This window comes from Prorops nasuta, unplaced genomic scaffold (genome assembly GCF_024137725.1).
Source record: "Prorops nasuta isolate Cenicafe-Biocafe unplaced genomic scaffold, Cenicafe_Pnas_1.2 PNAS00011, whole genome shotgun sequence".
In the NCBI taxonomy this organism is placed as follows: domain Eukaryota; kingdom Metazoa; phylum Arthropoda; class Insecta; order Hymenoptera; family Bethylidae; genus Prorops; species Prorops nasuta.
Window position 1 is genome coordinate 3,718,908 of NW_027116808.1, and position 18,770 is coordinate 3,737,677.

General features: G+C 38.9%; 4 protein-coding genes across 10 annotated transcripts in view; 1 reads left to right on the forward strand and 3 right to left on the reverse strand.

Moving 5' to 3' along the window:
* The first annotated feature begins 277 nt into the window (after window positions 1–277).
* Window positions 278–1,111, forward strand: LOC136777274 (F-box only protein 36-like). The gene is made up of 5 exons (XM_066733442.1): window positions 278–367; window positions 420–540; window positions 582–751; window positions 812–946; window positions 1,049–1,111. The coding sequence occupies exons 1-5, from the start codon at window positions 278–280 to the stop codon at window positions 1,109–1,111; spliced, it is 579 nt and encodes a 192-aa protein (XP_066589539.1).
* Window positions 1,112–3,021: 1,910 nt separating this feature from the next.
* On the reverse strand, window positions 3,022–9,572 carry LOC136777375 (uncharacterized protein KIAA0513). Of its 2 annotated transcripts, XM_066733605.1 has the most exons (9): window positions 9,303–9,572; window positions 7,838–8,097; window positions 7,482–7,774; window positions 7,350–7,391; window positions 6,761–6,862; window positions 6,470–6,630; window positions 6,193–6,379; window positions 5,890–6,112; window positions 3,022–5,825 (listed from the first exon to the last, which is right to left on the reverse strand). In XM_066733605.1, the coding sequence occupies exons 1-9, from the start codon at window positions 9,303–9,305 to the stop codon at window positions 5,666–5,668; spliced, it is 1,431 nt and encodes a 476-aa protein (XP_066589702.1). In that variant the 5' UTR covers window positions 9,306–9,572; the 3' UTR covers window positions 3,022–5,665. The 2 variants fall into 2 exon arrangements, with proteins under 2 accessions (XP_066589702.1, XP_066589703.1); XM_066733606.1 differs by lacking the exon at window positions 7,350–7,391.
* A 281-nt stretch (window positions 9,573–9,853) lies between these two features.
* Window positions 9,854–12,536, reverse strand: LOC136777407 (maltase 1-like). Its single transcript, XM_066733665.1, has 8 exons — window positions 12,398–12,536; window positions 12,148–12,335; window positions 11,802–12,068; window positions 11,465–11,707; window positions 11,206–11,391; window positions 10,876–11,131; window positions 10,348–10,690; window positions 9,854–10,139 (listed from the first exon to the last, which is right to left on the reverse strand). Exons 2-8 carry the CDS (start codon window positions 12,319–12,321, stop codon window positions 10,070–10,072), a joined length of 1,539 nt encoding a protein of 512 aa, XP_066589762.1. The 5' UTR covers window positions 12,322–12,335; window positions 12,398–12,536; the 3' UTR covers window positions 9,854–10,069.
* Window positions 12,537–12,864: 328 nt separating this feature from the next.
* LOC136777377 (dual specificity calcium/calmodulin-dependent 3',5'-cyclic nucleotide phosphodiesterase 1-like) overlaps window positions 12,865–18,770 on the reverse strand; it is a 59,967-nt gene continuing 54,061 nt past the window's right edge. For all 6 annotated transcript variants that reach the window (XM_066733613.1, XM_066733610.1, XM_066733612.1 and 3 more), the window contains 6 exons: window positions 17,802–18,051; window positions 16,870–17,127; window positions 16,571–16,740; window positions 16,028–16,500; window positions 15,845–15,940; window positions 12,865–15,746 (listed from right to left, as the gene is read on the reverse strand). In XM_066733613.1, the coding sequence (XP_066589710.1) occupies window positions 15,685–15,746; window positions 15,845–15,940; window positions 16,028–16,500; window positions 16,571–16,740; window positions 16,870–17,127; window positions 17,802–18,051 (1,309 nt within the window). In that variant the 3' untranslated portion in view covers window positions 12,865–15,684. The remainder of the gene's footprint in view (window positions 15,747–15,844; window positions 15,941–16,027; window positions 16,501–16,570; window positions 16,741–16,869; window positions 17,128–17,801; window positions 18,052–18,770) is intronic.

The window sequence follows — 18,770 nt, forward strand, 5'->3', positions numbered from 1 at the left end:
TACGACGTTGTGAATCATGCATTGTGATATTACTATAGCCTATCTTGTATATTGTTATAATTACATTACAAATATTGAGTAATGCTACACGACCTTCCATTTTTACTTCAACATTTCTATATTTATCTTCTCATCTCTTCATATGGAAATATTGTAATAAAATATCTCGTCAAATTAAAATCGATACTTTTTCTACGCCCTGAATTTGCAGATTGGAGTAAACAAGATAATCGAAGTTGAGCGATTAACCTATGGAGATTTTTATATTTGATTAATTATGACGAATAAAATTGAATATTTGGAGAAGTATACAGTAGCACCGTCTCCCAGTAGAGATTACTATGGGCTCAAAGTTTTGAAAGATAAGGTAAAGTTTACAAAAAAGACAGAATTTTTCTTAAAGTTTTCATAAACCCTAGGTAATATTATATAGATGGAAAGTTTCCCGTGCACCCTTCAAACCTCCACTTACGTACAACATAAAATTTTCCGACTTTAAGAACAATAAAACCATTCAGGATGAAATATCATTTGCTTTTGGTATGCTTTGCATTATGATCAATATAATTACATACTAACAGAGTTTTCACAAATTATAGGAAAATCCTATTTAGAATATGTTAAATGTATTGCCAATGGTGATGAAAATAATCTGCTCACACTTCCCACCTCATTGATAGAAAAGATAGCTAAATATTTGCAGCCAAGCGATATCGTCAATTTATCCAAACTTTCTCCAATTGCCAAGGAGGTATATAGTAAGATCTCCTGTTTTTCGCAGCATTTTAGTTCAAGATGACATTTATTTCAGCTTTTTGATAAAAAATCGATATGGGAGTCATTCAAACCCCATCATCCCAAATTTAGCCATCAAAAATTCAAAACTACGTCACCCGCATTAAAAACCTCTACCGAAAATAAAACCCAATGTAGCACTTTGAAGAAAGTGTGTAAGAAATTTCAATGACGATCAACATAAAAATTACATTGACTAGGATGAACTAGAAAAATTTTGTGTAAAATTACAGAATTTTGTAAAAATCAACAGGAATTGCAATTAAGCACCGAAGAACAATGTGTAATTACAAGGAAAGGTGTAACTATTATTTAAAATATTGTGAATTTACAAGATTCAGCTAATTTACACATAAATTAGTATGTTTACATAAAATTACACACGCACTTTACAATTTTAACATTGTATATTTTGTAAAAATTTTGAAGCTCTTGTGTAGTTTTGTGTTCTTTATGTAAAAATACTAATTTACGTGTTGTTGGAGATTGGACGTGAGTAGGGGTGAGTGGTCGGGAATTCTCGGGCCGTCTCTCTCCGACGCACTCTCCGTCTCCCTTCCTCACTCCTTACATCTCTTCAAAGCTGCCAGATGGCCTCCTCGCGGAGCGATCTCGCACCTAATATGTCGCCCGCACAGTAAGTGCGCCACTCGCATCAATCGGGGGCTCGCTCTAATTAGGCCCGTACCTGCCGAAACTAGGTATAGGACCCTGTTCCTAATTATTTTCTGTTTTGTACTCATAAGCACTGCTGTATCTTATGAACTTTCGACCCTGCTGCTTAGATTTCTGTTAATCCATCTGCGGATACCACTTTGTCTGCGCAGTCTACTCCTTTCTTTTCCCTCTTTCCTATTTCGCTGTTTTGAATCAGCTAAACTTGTTATCTTAACAAAAATATCATTTGCAATTTTTCACTAAAGCTTTGGAATTTATAAAATGGTATAGTAAAAATAAAACTATCATCTGTAATATTAAATTTAAAGCTTGTAACACTTGAATACTTATTCCTTTTTAATTTACACAAATTGATTATAATTTTACCTTTGTGCATTTTGAAAGATGCATAATACTTTTTGTAAAAATACACACGTTATATAATACTTAAAATAAAAAATGCCATTTTACATCAATTTCTTTTCCAGTGTAGCATTGTTGTAGAATTTTTGTTCGCACATCTATACAGACAATTGGCGATTAGATGTTCCACTAAAAATTGACAAAACCAAACGTGCTTTTAGGTTATCTAGAGTAGTTTCTGAATCTTTTAAAGTTTAAGCGATAAAATTGCGTGTCCCCGATAATATACCTGTTTCACTTATTTAAATAAATTACATGATGCTCGCTGTTACACGAATTAAACGCGGAAGGCTTGAATCGCACATTAAACTACAAATTTTTTGTTACGTTTAAGATATTTTTAATACCAAACGAGAATCTCTGCTTGGTGGATGCCACCTCGTGTTAGAATGATATCTTGGAATTAGAAGAAATTGAGTATTTTTAATTTCTCGTAATTATTATTTTTAGAACCGAAAGAAAAAGCACGAGTACTGTATATTTCGTGACAGTAGTTTTATATATAAAAAAATAGCACTGCTCTTATTAATATTGTTAAAATTGGGTTTGCCAGCTTAGCAATCCTAAGTGAGCTACTGTCAATAAATTATTTAATAAAGCGTGTAATTACTGGGAAAACGACTGAAAATTTATAGTAGCTATTTAGATAAAACTTTTACAAGTACCTTAAAAGTTGTAGTGACTATAGTTATTGTGTAACATTATGTAATTATTAGGAGCAACTTTCTTCTTTCCTATGGTATTAAATGTATTTCTTATCAAACACGTTCAAATTTTATTCAAAAGAGATTAAATAAACAGCCTTGCAAAAATGTTCGAAAATAAGTTTAAAGAATATATAACTAATAGTGTGTTGGGCTACCTACGTATTAAACTACATATCAGTAATGTACTCTTTTATTCATTTTTAAGCCGTTAAAAAATTTCCAATAATGAAACGTCATTATTGGTAGTGTGCTCCATCGGAGTGACACCGCTGAACCGACCACCTTGCCGAAAAGTGTACGTATCGCGCTTAGGTAATCTGCATGGTGTTCGAATTTACATCATTCGGGCATCTTCGTCTTTCTCTTGATCGTACGATTCTTTAAGTGTTATGCAAAAGCACTTGGAGATATTTCAGTTATTGTCAATAAAAATGTATTTATTAATTAAAAATTACACTTTACAATAACAAATTAAAATTCTTAACAATTTAATTCAGTGTGATATATTTTAAAACATGGGTCGACACATAGTCCCACATTACAGTCTTTACATTCATGCACCGTTTCGAGTCTTCTGTCGTTCGCATGGCAAAGGACTCATCTTCCTGTTGGTTTTTTTTTCTGCCGATTTGAAAAACCGATGGAAAATATCGTTCTGTTAATCTCAACGATTATTCCCCGTTCGATGTGGATGACTCATACCTTCATGCTATCTTCCCTGTATCTTAATTGGTTGCAATTGAAATATACCTATTGATATTGTTTGTTTCATCTTATGTTTGTACAGACAATAAGCGTTCCAGACGCAAATGTCCATCAAGATGGAAGACAAATTTCCGGTACCATTTCAAGGATTTACGTGTCGAGTTCACAGTGCTTATGACCATATTCGTTTTATTCACTGCACCCATTGAATTATTATAATCCAACACCCATACAGGTTTCTGGATAAATTTTTCTCCTCCATGCTTGATTAACATTTTAAACTCTGCTGTATGCATTGTAGAAATCATATACACCTCTTTCTTATCCACCCATTTTAAGACCAATAAATCATCGAATGATCCAAATGCTGCTAACCCCTTTATTAATCGTTTTTCAGGCATCCCATTTCTCCTTTTGTTTATCACCAGCATACGTTTATGTCATTATGATGCAAATATTTAAATTTTATACCAAATCTGCTTCTCTTAGATGGTAATACTATACTCGGACGAAAGCTGCTCTTTATACAAAAGCAGACTTTCGTCAATGAATAGCCGTTGATGAGGTTGAAATGATTCATTAAATGCTTTCCGCAGTATATTAACGGCGTTTCGTATTTTGTATAAACGATCATTAGTACGACCAACGTCATCGGTGAAATGCAGCATTTGTAGTAATTTAAAGTATAACGGTCCCTCATCATTATACTTTTCCAAAGATATCGCTACGCAGAGTTTTATCTTTGCTCCGGTACTCTGCTAATGATGATTTCTTTTCGCGTGTCATCAATAATGTCACAGCAAATAAACAATATATTCGGCTAGTCGTATTTCTATCTGGCATATTTACGTTATCGTTATTCTCTCGAGACCAATATCGATTACTTTCCCTTGCAAACCAACTTTACGAGTTCTTCAGAAAATAAAAGTTGAAAAAAGTCTAAGATTTTTGTGGAACTATTAATATTTTCTTTTATTCCTGAATCTGCTACCGTAAACTTATGTATTTTCGGGACGAATGTTTTTGACGTCCTTATTTGAGAGTTATTGTCATGGGATACGGTCTGTTCAACTTCTGATTCGGAAGTAATAATACACATATGGCTCTTCTATTTTTACGTCGGATTACGTTAACTTGATCTTCAATATCTGAATCACTGACCGAATCAATTAGGCCATTAGAGGATAGAGTTCTTCTATGACATTCCAATGAAGGAGGTACAAAAGATTGTTAAAAAACAAAGCCACGAGTAAAAAATGTTCAAATAAATATTGCAAACCTTCAAAACTAAACAATCGCTATCCAATTTTTTCTAAGTATTTACGTCTATTTATATTTTTAAATATACATATTTAACATTCGTAATATACCTTTATTCGGATTCATTCAAAACGGTTAAATATTAGCCACTGACGGCTCGAAGGAGACTGGGGGAGCGTGATTCTTGCCTCGATATTTCGAGATGAATGCACGTTTTTATTTCACTTGTCAACTTAAGAGAAAAAACGTGATAATAACACAAATGTGATCGATGTACACTATGCGTAAAAATAAACACATCGTGCGGCTCTCAGTCAAATGGTTAAATGTTATACCCCAACGTCGCCTATAGTCGACACTCGTACACACAGATCGTCGCTCGGATGTCGTCTATATAGACGACGCTCGTAGGAAAAGGTTTAAAGGAATTAATAAATTTTAATGAAAAAACAAACGTCTTTCTTTATTTTCTCTTGACCATCCTATCTTTTATCGATTACTGCGACGACTCTTTTTTTAGACTCGGAGTTTTATTGTACCGGCTTCTTAGAACTCATCGAAGAGCTTACGCGGATTCTATTTGTAATGGAATTAACTCTTTGTCCTGTACCAGATGGTTTAACAGATGTACAATTATTTTTCCCCTTGATCAGCGTTGTTGATTGTTCGCCAGTCGTCTTATCTTTCTTTCTCTGAACTCTTTGACGACATCAGATAATGCATTTTAATTTCGTTCGATAGAAAATTTAATTCTTTTTCATTCAAAATTATTTTCCCAGTGTTGTTCACCATTTTTTCGATAATGGAAAAGGAAGGTGGTTTTTCGAATGGCAATATCAATGGCCTTATCAAGCTTTTTTTTTTATTCTACTGATAAAACCTAGAGAGATCTAACTTTCCAATAAATATCGAACGCCATCTTCGGTGGCCGATTATTATTTAGTAATTCGGCATTTTTTTAGCATAATGTTTAATTGACTTTTCCCGTTTAAGTGCACTCACTTTTATTAATGTTAAATAGACGACGTATTGCGTATTATATTCCATTATTTTTAATCGATAAAAGAATCTTCTATATCCTCAGTGTTGAGATTCATAACTTTTTCAATGAAAAGTAACTACCGCCATGGCTCAGTCTCATCGAACATTCGCTCGATATTATCACGCAGCATTTTTTCTTGATCCTTAGTTAAATTCGCGATTACGCACTGTTTTCTAAGAAACTCTAGGCACAATTGTCGAGATAGGCCAAACGCGTGCATGTTGCACGTGAAAGTTCTGAAAAACATAGGAGAATCTTGTTAGTCAAGAGATTATAATTACCAAGAGTGTTTTTTTTTACCCCAATTGACCAAAGACGATATTGGCTTGAAACTTCCGGTCTTCAGCGGCTATGACTTCCTGGTCGAAAGACTTTGGCCTTGGAGGAACGGGCCTTGCTGCCCTTTCACACTGAACAGCATCGAAAAATGCGGCAGTCCAAAATCTCATGGAAGTCCAGATTGGTTGAACGCGCAAATGCGTATACAAATATTCCCTGTAAGGCTCCAATCCAGGTACCTCTACTACGATAAGAAATAAAATAAAAAAAAATAGTAACCAATCGAGTCGATTTATCCAAATAGTCTTACGAGAGTATATTTACCTGCATGATAAAACGTGAAGCACATATTCATAAGACTCTTGGCAGGGGCAAAATCGTCGGCTTCGTGACATTCGAAAAGAGCGACTGCAAAATGTTGCGCCAACGAGTAAAAAGAAGCCTCTGAAACACAAGCTCTGGCTCTTCTGGCGTTCACCACTCTGGCGAACCAGATCCTGCCGGATTCGGTCTGATGCAAAAGAAAAATAGAAAATTGTAAAACAGATGTTACACAGCTGTCAGGATATTGAGTATTTAAAATCAAGTCTGGAGAACGTACCAAAACCATTTGACCGAAGGTGGCCTTTTGTTCCTGGTCTATGGTGTCAGGTGCATCGAACAATAATGGAACAAAAGTTTTCATAAATTCGGCAGCCGCCTCCTCTGATTGACTGTCCGCTGATAGGCTAGACGCCCATGACTGGACAGATCCGGAAGAACCTGATGATAATGTTTAACGCAATCTTTAGTGATAATGGTAATTGCCGATGAGCAAGAGCCTTGTCATCAGCAGCGTCAGTACTCGTAATTGCTGAATTGTTTAAAGAATAAAGTAAGAGTACTCGATTACCTGATCGGTGCCAGATTTTGCGACCATCCATGGTAGAGTCCAAGCTAGTACTGGGACCATAACCATCTTGGTCACTGGTCGAATCACTGCTGCAAGGCATATCTGCGAAAAGTCTCAAATTACCAGCCATTCTTCCAAGAACGATTCGTCTAATAATAATCATATATAGAGTACAATAACCGCATCACAAGTTACTCGAAAAAATAAAGTATTTACTCTAGTGGTACCTTTATCAACAGTCACAAAGATAACTAGCAAAAGGTCACTATTACAGGTCTTCGACCACTCTACATCTGCATACCATGGCTGACTAGGTCAGTCCCGATCAATACACACTGTTTATAACACTAGCATTAGTCGACTAATATCAGCTATCTACGACCTCGGCGATTAGGTGCTAATAAGTAGCATGTGGCAATAAACAACACATGAACCGAGCTAAGTTAAACAATATAATGATGTATGGATAGTCGAAGGAGTTAAATAATTAAAATGACACAACGAGTAGGTTTACGAAGCTGCAGATGGTGGAGAAACATGTATCATGAGACCTTCTGGATAAGTTTTTCACACACTGACATCTATTTACCTAAACGGAAAAGTACCATCTGATAGCGGGTCGGCGCCCTTGCTTTGATGAAAAAAAAAATTATGTTATTGACAGCAGTCTATTGAAAGTTGATGTTGACAAAGAAACACACATTTTCAATTGATGCACTACCTGTCTTGTAGTTCAATTTGTCGTACGGATCTGGTCCTGTAGCTTTGATGTCCTTTTCCTCGAGAGGTTCAATACTTTCCTGACTGTCGTCGTCCGAACTACTGCAGTGGTCCTCGGGTTTATCATTAACATCCTCCTTCACCTTGTGGGACGGTGACCTCGAAGCAGTTATCTCCTCGTAGGTCATCCCCGTCGGATACTTCCGGTTCCTAGAGAAGGTTGCGGTACCCTGTCGCTCTAATTTGTGTCTGGCCATCGCCTCGTAGTCCTCGTAAGACAAGCCCGAGCCAAACCTGAAGATCGATCGATATACTCTCTTTCGACATTCTTTGCTCTTACTTCCTTATTCTTCTTACCTCGGAAGCCTTAGTTTTCGTGGAGGCAGCGTCCCTTCGGCTTTGGAGACTTGCGCCGCCTCCAGCGGGGAAGATGGATGGGAGGAGGGCGTCGTGGTCAAGTCACTCTCCTCCAAGCTGTTGCTGAGAGCCGAGCCTATTCTATTGCCGAGATCCTGAAGGTCTCCCAGAGCGGATCTCATCGACCTGAGTGCTCCTCTGGTTCGGCCAATTAGCGAACCACCGCTGCTTGGCAAAGCTGCAGCTACGTCCACCATATTCTTCAAGAGAAATATTTTATTCATTCAGACACTGTCCTGCCTCGATTCTCCTCCTCTCGCGATCGCTTCCTCTTTTCTCTCCCGATTTAGAAAAAAGAAAACCCGTTCCACGAGTTATGTTCCTTCGAACAAGATGGTGGTGGGCCTGCATAATAAGTGCGGAGCGCGCGTGGATACGCGTAAGGTAATTTCAGATAAGAAATACACGACCCATTGCGAATGTATATAGGTCAGCGTGGGCAACAGATTATATGTGTGGTACTAAAATGAGTAGAAAACCCGGAACAATTTCACGGGACAAATTTACAAAAGGCTATTATTGTTGCTTTCATCTCGCTGATATATTTATTCATTCTATCCAACGGCATTCGTCGACCCACCACAGCTGATAACATTAACAAGCGGTTAAAATTGTTTACTCCTGAATAAAATCACATTGGCCGGCCTTCCGATAAATTACCGCAAGGAACATCCTGCCTGATTACTTTTGGAGAACCGAACTAAAAGATCCGCATAACCCAACCATTAGTCCCTCGATTCAATCGCGTAAAATTCATCGGATTCGATTTTTCGCTAATTCTTGCTCCAACATCATTATTTTTAATGGAATTCACATATACATGGTGACTTTAGACGTGATATAAGGCTCAATAGAAGCACGATAAAAACATAATTTAAATTCCAAGCTTCCTAAGAGTTTCTAAGAATAGAATATCGATTTCCATTCGCATTCCCATACGAAAAAGCGACACGTCGTAAATTTCAAATTAGCCCATGCGGGGGTGGATAACGCAATATCCAGTTTCATGAATCAGAATACCGGCTTTATATAATCTATTTCTAATCGGTGTTAAATAAACTTAATTATATGTACAAATCCTCGTATGCTTAAAATCCAATATTTCTTCATCGCTGTGCAAAAGAATAGAATTTTAATCGTACTAAATAGAATACGCTATATATATATATATATATATATATATAAAAGGATAAAATTTCAGTGATAGCATACGGGTCGTATATCGCAAAAAGCCGCATTGCAGTTTTTTTCGCTGCGCTAGCACAGCACGCGGGTACTGGCTGTAAATCTTCCGCATAATAATACTTTGAAGAGCGTATAGATTCTCTTGGAATACAAATAAAATAAAACTCGTTTCCCTTAGAATAATATTAGAAAAATAATTATATGGACTATTTCAACCTACCATTTTTTATTCAGCAGTTGAATTTCTATTTCAAGAGACAACCAAATTCGAACGATTAGCCATTTTCCAGTTTTGACTCTTCCAGTGTGCACCTTTTTTGACAGCTAAAGCGAAATTAATATCCAAATGGATATCTATCTGTGTATAAACAAGCGTGGTATCTAAACTTGATGGTGGTTATTCGTTTAAAGTCCAGTAATGAATTAATCACTTAAAACACGTGCTTTAACGAGCTTTATGGTTCAGGCTGTCAGATCTGGCAGTCATTGCAACGTTGCTGCCCCCACCACCTTGCACTTTACTCCCACGCGTGATCGGATCGAGGAAAAAGCGCATGCGTTGCAAACAATCAATACGAGTCCGTTTTATCGGGCTGATAAGTCAGGAAGGAGAGAGAGAGGAAAGTTCTGTGCTGTGTGCCAGGAAAGCGGGGGTGGTTCACCCAGCCAGTTTATCTGTCGGTAATCGTTTGATCGACTGCCAATAATAGCAGAATATCATGTTAAAAATGCATGTCAAATCCAACGGGGAGATAAAATAAAAACTCGGATAACACGTTCAATTTATTTTTACTTGTAGCGATAAATGTTTTTGATAAAACGTTACGCTGCCTTTTCAGCTTTCGTTTCCTGTTTCTCGGCCGAAAGGACGCGAGTCCTTACGCAACTGATAATGTCCAGCGGATGCTCTGATTATGCAAATATCAGAGCACTCATAATAGCTACATGGATATTCTCACCCTTCCTTATAAATTATTATATAACGAACTACTCCTCGCTTTTTATTATCAACGTTGCTTTCGGGGGTAGGTTCACTTTGAAAGGATCCATTCTATTCCTGAAATTGTTTAAATTCTATTAATTATTTTTATCTGATTATTCAATCGATTCTCGTGGCTAATTGCATTCGTTAAACTAATTTCACTATTTCATTATTTTAATTTAGTTGGTTTAAAATATTTAATCAATTCCCACGAGTTCGTTCGCTTTGTTCTGTTTTTCAGTCGATCTATTGAAATTGGACTAATTAACCCCTTGGAGCTTACCCTACTTTCACGTTGGAGTTTAAACTGGCGATAATCACCAGGGAGTTTTTATAAAACTTTCCATCCTTCGTCAAATCAACCACTTGGGAATCATTGTTAGAGAAATTGATAAGGAGTACTAGTGTCTGACCGGTGGTTTCCCGAAATACTCCAAGCACTTTCTTATCGTTCAACGTCGCTACTTTGAGAGATCCATTCCTCAAAGCTTCCGAAGACTTTTTCAATTTCGTCAAAGCTTGATAGATTTTATAGTGAGATTCCGGTGCTGATTTTTGTTTGGCCAGATTCAGCTCTTTGTAATTACTGTTCACCGGAAGCCACGTTTTACTCGCATTGCTGAATCCTAAAAAAAATTCAATTTCATTCTTTCGTTCGATGAAAGGACATTTGGTAATGAAATCTTTTCCAGAAGAGATAATCCTGGGGTTTTCCCATAAATAGCAATTTAATAAAAACAATTTCTATGGATGAGTGAGTCTCATGAATAAAATCGTGGAAATTGTTTTTTTTTATCGAGAAAATTTTTACCAGCGTTCTCTGTGTCGTCCCATTGGAAGGGAGTGCGATTAGGATCACGCGATAAGCTTAAGTATTGGTCTCTGCCAGCGAGACAAGCTTGCGGGTCCTGGGTATCCTCCCAGCTTATGTCTCTTTTGTCCACCATACCAATTTCATCACCATAATATGTTACTGCCACGCCTGGCAAGATCATAGCCAGCATTGTCATCTGGTCTGCTCTGCCTGGATACATGGAAGCGATTCTCGAACGGTCGTGGTTTCCTACCTATAGAAATTCATCTCGGTCCACCAATAATACTTTCCCAATATAATACATGATAAAAAGAAAGAAAAGCCTACCACCCAATTAGGAACCGCATTCTTGGGAGAAGCTTTCAGCCAAGTATCAATAACTTTCTTGAAATCATCAGAAGTGGAATTTTTGTCAAGTTCTGTAATGAGCATAAAATTAAACGGAACATCGACTCCCGATTCGTAGAATCTCGTTGTATTCGCCAAGCTGGTATAGGCTTCGCTCATCATCAGCTGCAAAATTAATTCTTGCATTGCAGGGAATGCTAAATGGGAGAACTTGTAATAAGACTAAAAATATGGAAACCTTCTCTTCGGAATTCGTGAAACTGGCATAGTCATCGAGTTTTTTCCTCCAAGAGGAAATCAGCTCGTACGTGCGAGGATCGTCTTTAGTGTAAATGTGGTTAAGATAGTTTGACTCTTCGTCGGTGACTCCTGGTGCGTAGCTCCTTGGCTCGTCCCTGAACTGAGGGTCTTCGAAGATGTAGGGGACAGCGTCTATCCTGAATCCATCCACACCTTTCTCCAGCCAAAAATTGAGGACTTCCTTCGGGAAGAGGAATTAATTTCACGATTAACGTATTTATTGGATTCGATTTTATCGTGGTTAAAGGAATATCGAAGCCTCTCGAGAATCCTACTCCTATTTCTGCTCGTAACTCGGGGCTGTCATAGTTCATGTCCGGCTGTCTACGTTCGAATTGGTGCAAGTACCATTGCTGACGTTTATCGCTATATGTCCAGGCAGGTCCAGTGAATACGCTGATCCAATTGTTGGGTGGACTTTTGTTATCGTTCCTTCCTTCCCTCCATACATAGAAGTTCTTGTACTTACCTATACCGCTCTCGCTCTTCTCGAACCAGTCATTTTCCGACGAAGAGTGATTCGGCACAAAATCGATAACCACCTGATCGAGCATTCCCTTATTTTCTATCAAAAGTTTCTTTAATCGCGAAGCACAGAGAAATAAAAATAGAAATCTTTACTTTTATACCAAGCTCTTTGGCTCTCTTAATCATATCGGTAAAATCCTCGATAGTTCCGTAGGCAGGATCGATATCCTTGAAGTCGGAAATGTCGTAGCCAAAATCTACCATTGGACTCGTAAAAATTGGTGACAACCAGACTCCATCGACTCCAGCATCAACGAAATGATCCATTTTGTTGGTTATTCCTGTCGGAGGATTTTGATGAATTTTCTGATGTTTCATTTATGGTTGCTCGACAAAAGCCTACCTTTCAAGTCTCCGATGCCATCGCCATCAGAGTCCACGAAGCTGCGGGGATAAATTTGATAGAAAACTGTGTTCCTCCACCATCCTCGATTCTGAATTTCGCCAGTGGCGAGAGACACGATTAAAAGAAGCAACGACTGTTCAAAGATCATTTTTCCCATCTGAGATAAAATGGAAACTGCGGGGCTTCTTATAGAGGTAAAAATAAATAAAGGTCGTCGGGAAGATAGAGGGAGAATTAATAAATGGACTTGGATGACTTTTGAAACGCTTTGTTTTTTAGCGAGAGCAGAAGTTTTCGCAGCTGGGAGTCAAAATGAGAGACGCCTAAGGAATTGTTCCCGCACATTTGTTTTCTCGCGGTAAATTATCGCTCGGAAAATGAGAATTATCCCTAAGATGTTATTATTAAATAATCGATTGATTATCGAGAAAGCACTCAGCCATTTGAGAACAAAAAGCTCGATGTAACTAAACGAGTATTTTTTATTTTCCTTGTAGAATTATGCACAGTACAGTACTATAATTATATGAGACACAACATACTTTATCTCTCTCGGTAACGTCTCGCTTTGCCCACATTCCCTTGTTGTTTCTTGTTAAATTAATTACATCACATCAATTGGACATCGTGCTGAGACTTATCGATTATATGTACACAAAACAGGTTTTCGTTAAATTGTGCTGGAAAGTAAAAACGGAAAAGAAGCTTACAGTTACAGAAGTGGTAAAGAGTTTCAGCGTATTTATGGTAAATACAGAATAGTACTAAGATCGTAAAGTTTATTTAACCGTATTGCAGTAACATGTCGAATGAAAGTAAAAGTGCCTCCCTTGGAGAGAGATAGCTGGTTGCGCCTTATTACTTTAAGTTATATCATTATTGGTCGAAGATGCCTGAAGCCTCTTTGTGTTTTTTTGCTTTTCGTCATTTCGTTTATCAATCCCCTCCCCCAAATGATTCCTCGCTCATTTTTACGTCGAATCTCGCCAATAACGCCCGTCGATTTTACAAGTTTCTCATCGTGGCTGAAATGATCTTTTCGGATAGTCGAGTGTACGTGGTTGTGTTTTCTTCTGCCGAAACCAGCGATCATAGAGCAAAGAGAGCTTTAGACGATTAGAATAGTGGCTTTTTGGTTTAATAATTATTACATACAATCCCAATTAACGTTTTACTCTATCACGCGTTTGGCCCCTCGTCCGCTGCAGGAAGAAAATAGAACTGCTCCGTCTTTGGCAAGAACTAAATTTCCCTTTTATTTATTTTTTTTTTCATTTTTTTTTTGTTATTAATTTTGCTTTTCTTTCGGATTTGTCTGTTGAGAAGCACAACGAGCTTTCATTGCCAATAAGATCATCACCCTCCCTCCATCCCCATTTAAAATTAGTAAGCCTTAATTCTCAATTGCACGTTAACCCCGCGTTGCATAGTCTAATTGAACGAACAATTGGACCCAATTTGTGTGCTGAACTCAAGAACTATTACCACCTGCCTCTTCTATTCAATCCCTCAAGGGCATTATAAAAATAAATCAATACTGTTGGACCCCACTATGCATCGCTGGGCTAATTGCAATTGCCTCGCGAGCTCCTCATTCCACCTCGTCCCTCCTCCTCGAGCTCCCAGATTTCCCTTTTATTACGGAACATTGAAATATCGACAACAAAAGTTCCCATTTACGTGCATAGAGTACTCTTAGCAATTATTATTCAAACAGGAAATTCTTGAATATTCTATCGCGACCAACGAGTGCCTACAGATAAGGAGAGGAGCAACACAAATATAGGACGGATATGTTTAGCTTCATAATTATGCGCTGCTACTCCTATACATTCTTGTGATTTTTGTCTCTATGACATTACGTCAACATTCCTCCAGGACTCGACGCGACGCAACGCGACGCTCTTTCAGCCGATTGCTTCCTTCCCTTTTCCTTTCGCTGCACACTGTTTCCGTCAAATTAGCCCTTTAGAATGTCGTCGAGCACTCGAATATAAAAGCAGATAGATACGGATATATTCGAGTAGACCTTTCGCAACTTTATGTGTACCTACACACACACACACACACACACATATATGTATATATATATATATTTATGTATATATGTATATATATGTGTGTGTATTTCCCTCTCGTTTAAATGCCACTCCAACCTTGATTAAAAAAAATTGCTTCTGGTTGGAACGTCACGTAAACCACGTTTCTTCATGTTGGTTCCTCGCTCTCTTTCTCCCCTCACCCCTCACCCACTCTCTCTCTCTCTCTCTACTTCGCGCAGTATTTTACCATTTTGTTTAAAATAGTAACTTCCCTCTTTCCACAGATTTATATGTACACGAAAGACACGTCGAGTAAACGCTAGTGATAATCCTTTTACATTATACATATACATATGTTAAAGCTGCACCTTTACGTGTATACGCATATACACCTAACGTTAATATATATTTATTTACAAAGATCTCTGATTTCTCATTAATATTTTACGTGTATATGTGAATTCGTGAGAGAATCAGCGCGAGTGTGTATTTTACGTCCTACGATCAATTTCTCTCACGTATTTATATAATATATGTATAAAGATAGAATTCTGGAGAATTTCTTTTTATTTCACTCTCTATTTATGCTACGTGAGCTAAGAAGTTGTAAAAGAAATAGACTTATCTTCTTAAAAAATCCACGCTTTTCTCTATATTCTCTTCGTGATGGGAGCACTCGGCAGGAAGAGGATTGGGAAGAAGAAGGAGAAGAAGAAGAAGAAGTGGTGGTGGTGGTAGTAGAAGTGGAGGAAAATGACGAAGAAGAAAAACAGAAGAAGAGGAAGTAGGAAGCTGAAGAGAAAGAAACGTTGTGCGGTAGCTGACAACGAATAGACGAATTATATCTTTGGAAGAGAATCGTTTGACATTTTCTAATTAACGTCACAGTGAAAAGCTTGTACTTCCTTGGCAAATGTACACGTTCACTCATTAATCGTAGGAAAAAGCAGGTACGGATAAAAATGGCACTTTTACGCATTCGAGAAAGTGTCATTCGTATAGCTTTACGCTCGATACTAAGTCTTGGTTTCCCATTATCTTCCATCCGCATCGTTTTCCTCTCACAGTTTGGCCGTAATATCAAGGTAAAAACTACACTGAACGGTCCATCGATGGAACGTCCTTTGGAGAGATACAGCGTCATTTTGATCCTCATGTTTGATCAAAGAGTGAAAAATATTCGCCATTCAGTGCAGCAGTCGATGCGGCGAGAGATCCCGCGTTTGTCTCGGTACAGGAGCTTTATTCCTCCGCTCCTGCCTCTGATTTTTGCTCCTGCTCCTTTTGTGCCTTTGCCTCGGCGTCTGAAAGGAAAAAACAAGAAGGAATCAGCCATGCGCGACGTTGCAAAATTGGAGAAAATTAAAAAGTTTACAAAGGACGCGGATATAGCGTGTGGTACCTCTGATCGCTTGCTCCTTCCAAATTTTCTTGTTCTCCGCAAGGCACTGAATCCACGGCTTTCCTATTTTGAACCTTCTGGTCTCGGTTCCTGAACCTGGAGGAAATTGCGTAATTTTTTACATAGGATTCTGTCCCCTTGGTTCGCGATCGTGACACTAGTGGAAATGAGATAAGCGTATACCATTATTAGGATCCTCCACTGGCTCCTTCACGTTAAGTGGTCCCAGAACAGTCTCCAGCATGTCGCTGCAAACCTGCATGCTGGGCTCAACGATGAACTCGATAAAGCCAATTTGAGATTCAGCGACGAGCGTGTTGTTGCGATCGCAGAGCGGGGAGAAGGGTAAGCCGAGGGCTCTCTCCTTGTCACCTTGTCTGAAGAATTCCTCGAGTAGCTGCATCGTCCACCTGTGATGCAGATCCCACCGCTTGGCAGGATGCGATATGTCGCAACAGTGCAGAACAAGGCTCACAGCTTTGCTCTTATCCACGCTGGGCTCTGCGAGACTCAGCAAATTCTTCATGTTCTTCAGTTGTTGAAAATGGAAACTCATATCCGTCGCGAGAACCATATCTATCACCAGTGACCGGAACTCCCTGTATTCCTCCCTCGATAAATTTTGCAAGATGTTGCACTCGTCCTCCCGTAAAATTCTGCGGAGGAAAAAATAGTGAGCGTTATTGGTCATTGGGGATTTCGTCGAGTCGATCGAGTCTCGAGTACCGGAAACTCGCTGAAATGTGATGATTCTCCAGGACGGCCCGATCGTTGTAAAGCAGAGCCGTTTCACTGCCGGACATTACGTGAAAATTGTTAGTGGTCCCAGTGTGCTCGTAATCGTGAATGATGGCCGCCACGAGGGTTGCGAAAATTTCCAGATCGGTCAACCAGTTCTGCAAAAAGTATTGCTTTGAGAATATACGTCGTGAAAGATTTTGTTGGGCGGCAATGGCCCAGATTGATATATATATATATATCCCCTTTCTTTTTCTGCTTCCTTCCCTCCTCCTGCTTTTTCTTACCATCAGTCCAGTTTGGCAGAGGATGTAGTGCATGGTCTGGGCAACATCGGCCGCATGGAGATTGTTGTGGTATGGGTTTCGATGCCTGCAATAGCCCTCCTCCACTCTGCCGAGGAAGCTCTCGAGAACAGCGGGGGGCACTTTGAATTTGTGGATCATGCCGTATCGATTCAGCAGGTCGTAACCCAAATATTTCACAGGTGCGCCCAGCGCCGCGTCGCTCAAGGAAAACACGTCGAACGACCAGTCGTCCAGAGTCTTTGGTATAAATCCAACGAGAACAAAAATCACAGCCATTGGTTCATCGTTGCGTTAAGAAAATACAAATTTATGCGATAAGACAGTTTGATTTTATTCAATTTGCAACCTCTGCTACATTGCAGTTTCGAATTCCCTAAATTCGCTGTATACATATATAGAGATTTCTTTATGAGACGTCAAAAAATTTGCTGTTACAAGGCTCAAGACTAAAACTCTTTTGGATACTTTCCCCGATGGCAATTTCATCGCGAGAGGTACGAGGAAAACGTGGGCGGAAGAGTTCTCAAACACCCACTTATGCTAATCAAGGGACACCCGGAAGAAGGTGAAATCTCGAGATTGATACAATACTGCCTGCTCGGTGGTATACATTGTTTTTTCAAAGTACAAGAAGCTGTAGGGGATAAGAAATATGTCTTGCTAAGAGTTTAGGTGATTTTTTATCAAGCTTATATTCAGAGTGTGTTGAATTTATTCCGCCATTAAAATCCATTCTACGCCAGGAGCCTATATATACATATATATAGAGACTTCGGTGCTGGGATAGATGGTGAATTTTATTACATCTGCTGAATTTATTTATCGAAAGTTCTGCATATTCAATGTTACGTCATCAAGAGAGGTTCAACAATAACTCGAGCGTATGAATTTCATTGGCTGCTTCTGCGTACCTTGAGAACTTTGACAACTTCCGGTGGAAATTGCATGAGCGCGGTATTGGTGACCCTCCTGTAGATTCGGTCGACGAAGATGCCAGCTCTGATGGCATGCGCGACAGATCGAAATTTCGGTTTCTCATCTGCCTTTCGTCTGGTCGTGGCGAGTTGTCTCGTGAAGGTGGATGCCAGCCACTCGCGCACTTCCGGTGGTACCGCATCCGGCTGGACCTCCGATAACTCGTCATCTTCGTCTGCCAGTCGCCTAAGTAGGATTACCAGAACGTTATCATCTTCGCGTTACTCACGACCTTGAAGTTACCCCTAGTACATCTCGACAGTCTCCGATCGAATGTTTGATTCTTCTAAGATGTTTTTTTTTCTATCAAAGTTCTCTCAAGGTCGAAATAATGAGCTCTAAGTACTCGTTAGGCTGTGAGTGTTTTTTGTAAGCGGATTGTGATAGGAGAAAGTTTCTGGTGATACGCACGCTACTGCGGCTACTTTTAACGAATGATCTCACTCTAACGTTATACGAATGATATTTTACGGGTTCTGATACGAGAATTAATATATACATATACTTTCAAAAATTCTCTCTCATGACACGAATGAATTTAGCGTAAATTCGGTTCCTCTCTGACACTCAAGGCTGAATACATGGAAGGTCATGGGTTTCATTTGCTAGATGACGTTGATGTATGGACATCAAATGACTGCGCCAAGCACTGAAAATTTCACGATAAAATGCATGAGGGGCAAGATCTACTCAAGGTATTTTTCCTAGATTAATCGCTCAGTTTTTTACGCAGTTTCCAACATCGAACATATAAAACGATTATACACAAGAAATTCAAAGAATTTTCAACACGAAAACAGAATTCTTTTCACGAGTTTCTCAATTTGACATTTTTGTTGGAGGAGGTTGAGGGGATAAGGTTTGGGGGGGGGGGGGGGAGATAGAGAGCGAGAGATGTAACAAGT

Coding starts and splice junctions, on each gene's coding strand:
- LOC136777375 (XM_066733605.1), bottom strand. Junction 7,775..7,837: donor CGAAAACTAAGGCTTCCGAG/GTAAGAAGAATA, acceptor ATCGATCTTCAG/GTTTGGCTCGGGCTTGTCTT. Junction 5,826..5,889: donor ATCGTCTTTGGTCAATTGGG/GTAAAAAAAAAC, acceptor TATGTTTTTCAG/AACTTTCACGTGCAACATGC.
- LOC136777274 (XM_066733442.1), top strand. CDS start 278: ATGACGAATAAAATTGAATATTTGGAGAAGTATACAGTAGCACCGTCT. Junction 541..581: donor TGAAATATCATTTGCTTTTG/GTATGCTTTGCA, acceptor ACATACTAACAG/AGTTTTCACAAATTATAGGA. Junction 752..811: donor TTTCTCCAATTGCCAAGGAG/GTATATAGTAAG, acceptor CATTTATTTCAG/CTTTTTGATAAAAAATCGAT.
- LOC136777407 (XM_066733665.1), bottom strand. CDS start 12,321: ATGGATCATTTCGTTGATGCTGGAGTCGATGGAGTCTGGTTGTCACCA. Junction 11,132..11,205: donor ATGCGGTTCCTAATTGGGTG/GTAGGCTTTTCT, acceptor GAATTTCTATAG/GTAGGAAACCACGACCGTTC. Junction 10,691..10,875: donor GGACGACACAGAGAACGCTG/GTAAAAATTTTC, acceptor AATTTTTTTTAG/GATTCAGCAATGCGAGTAAA.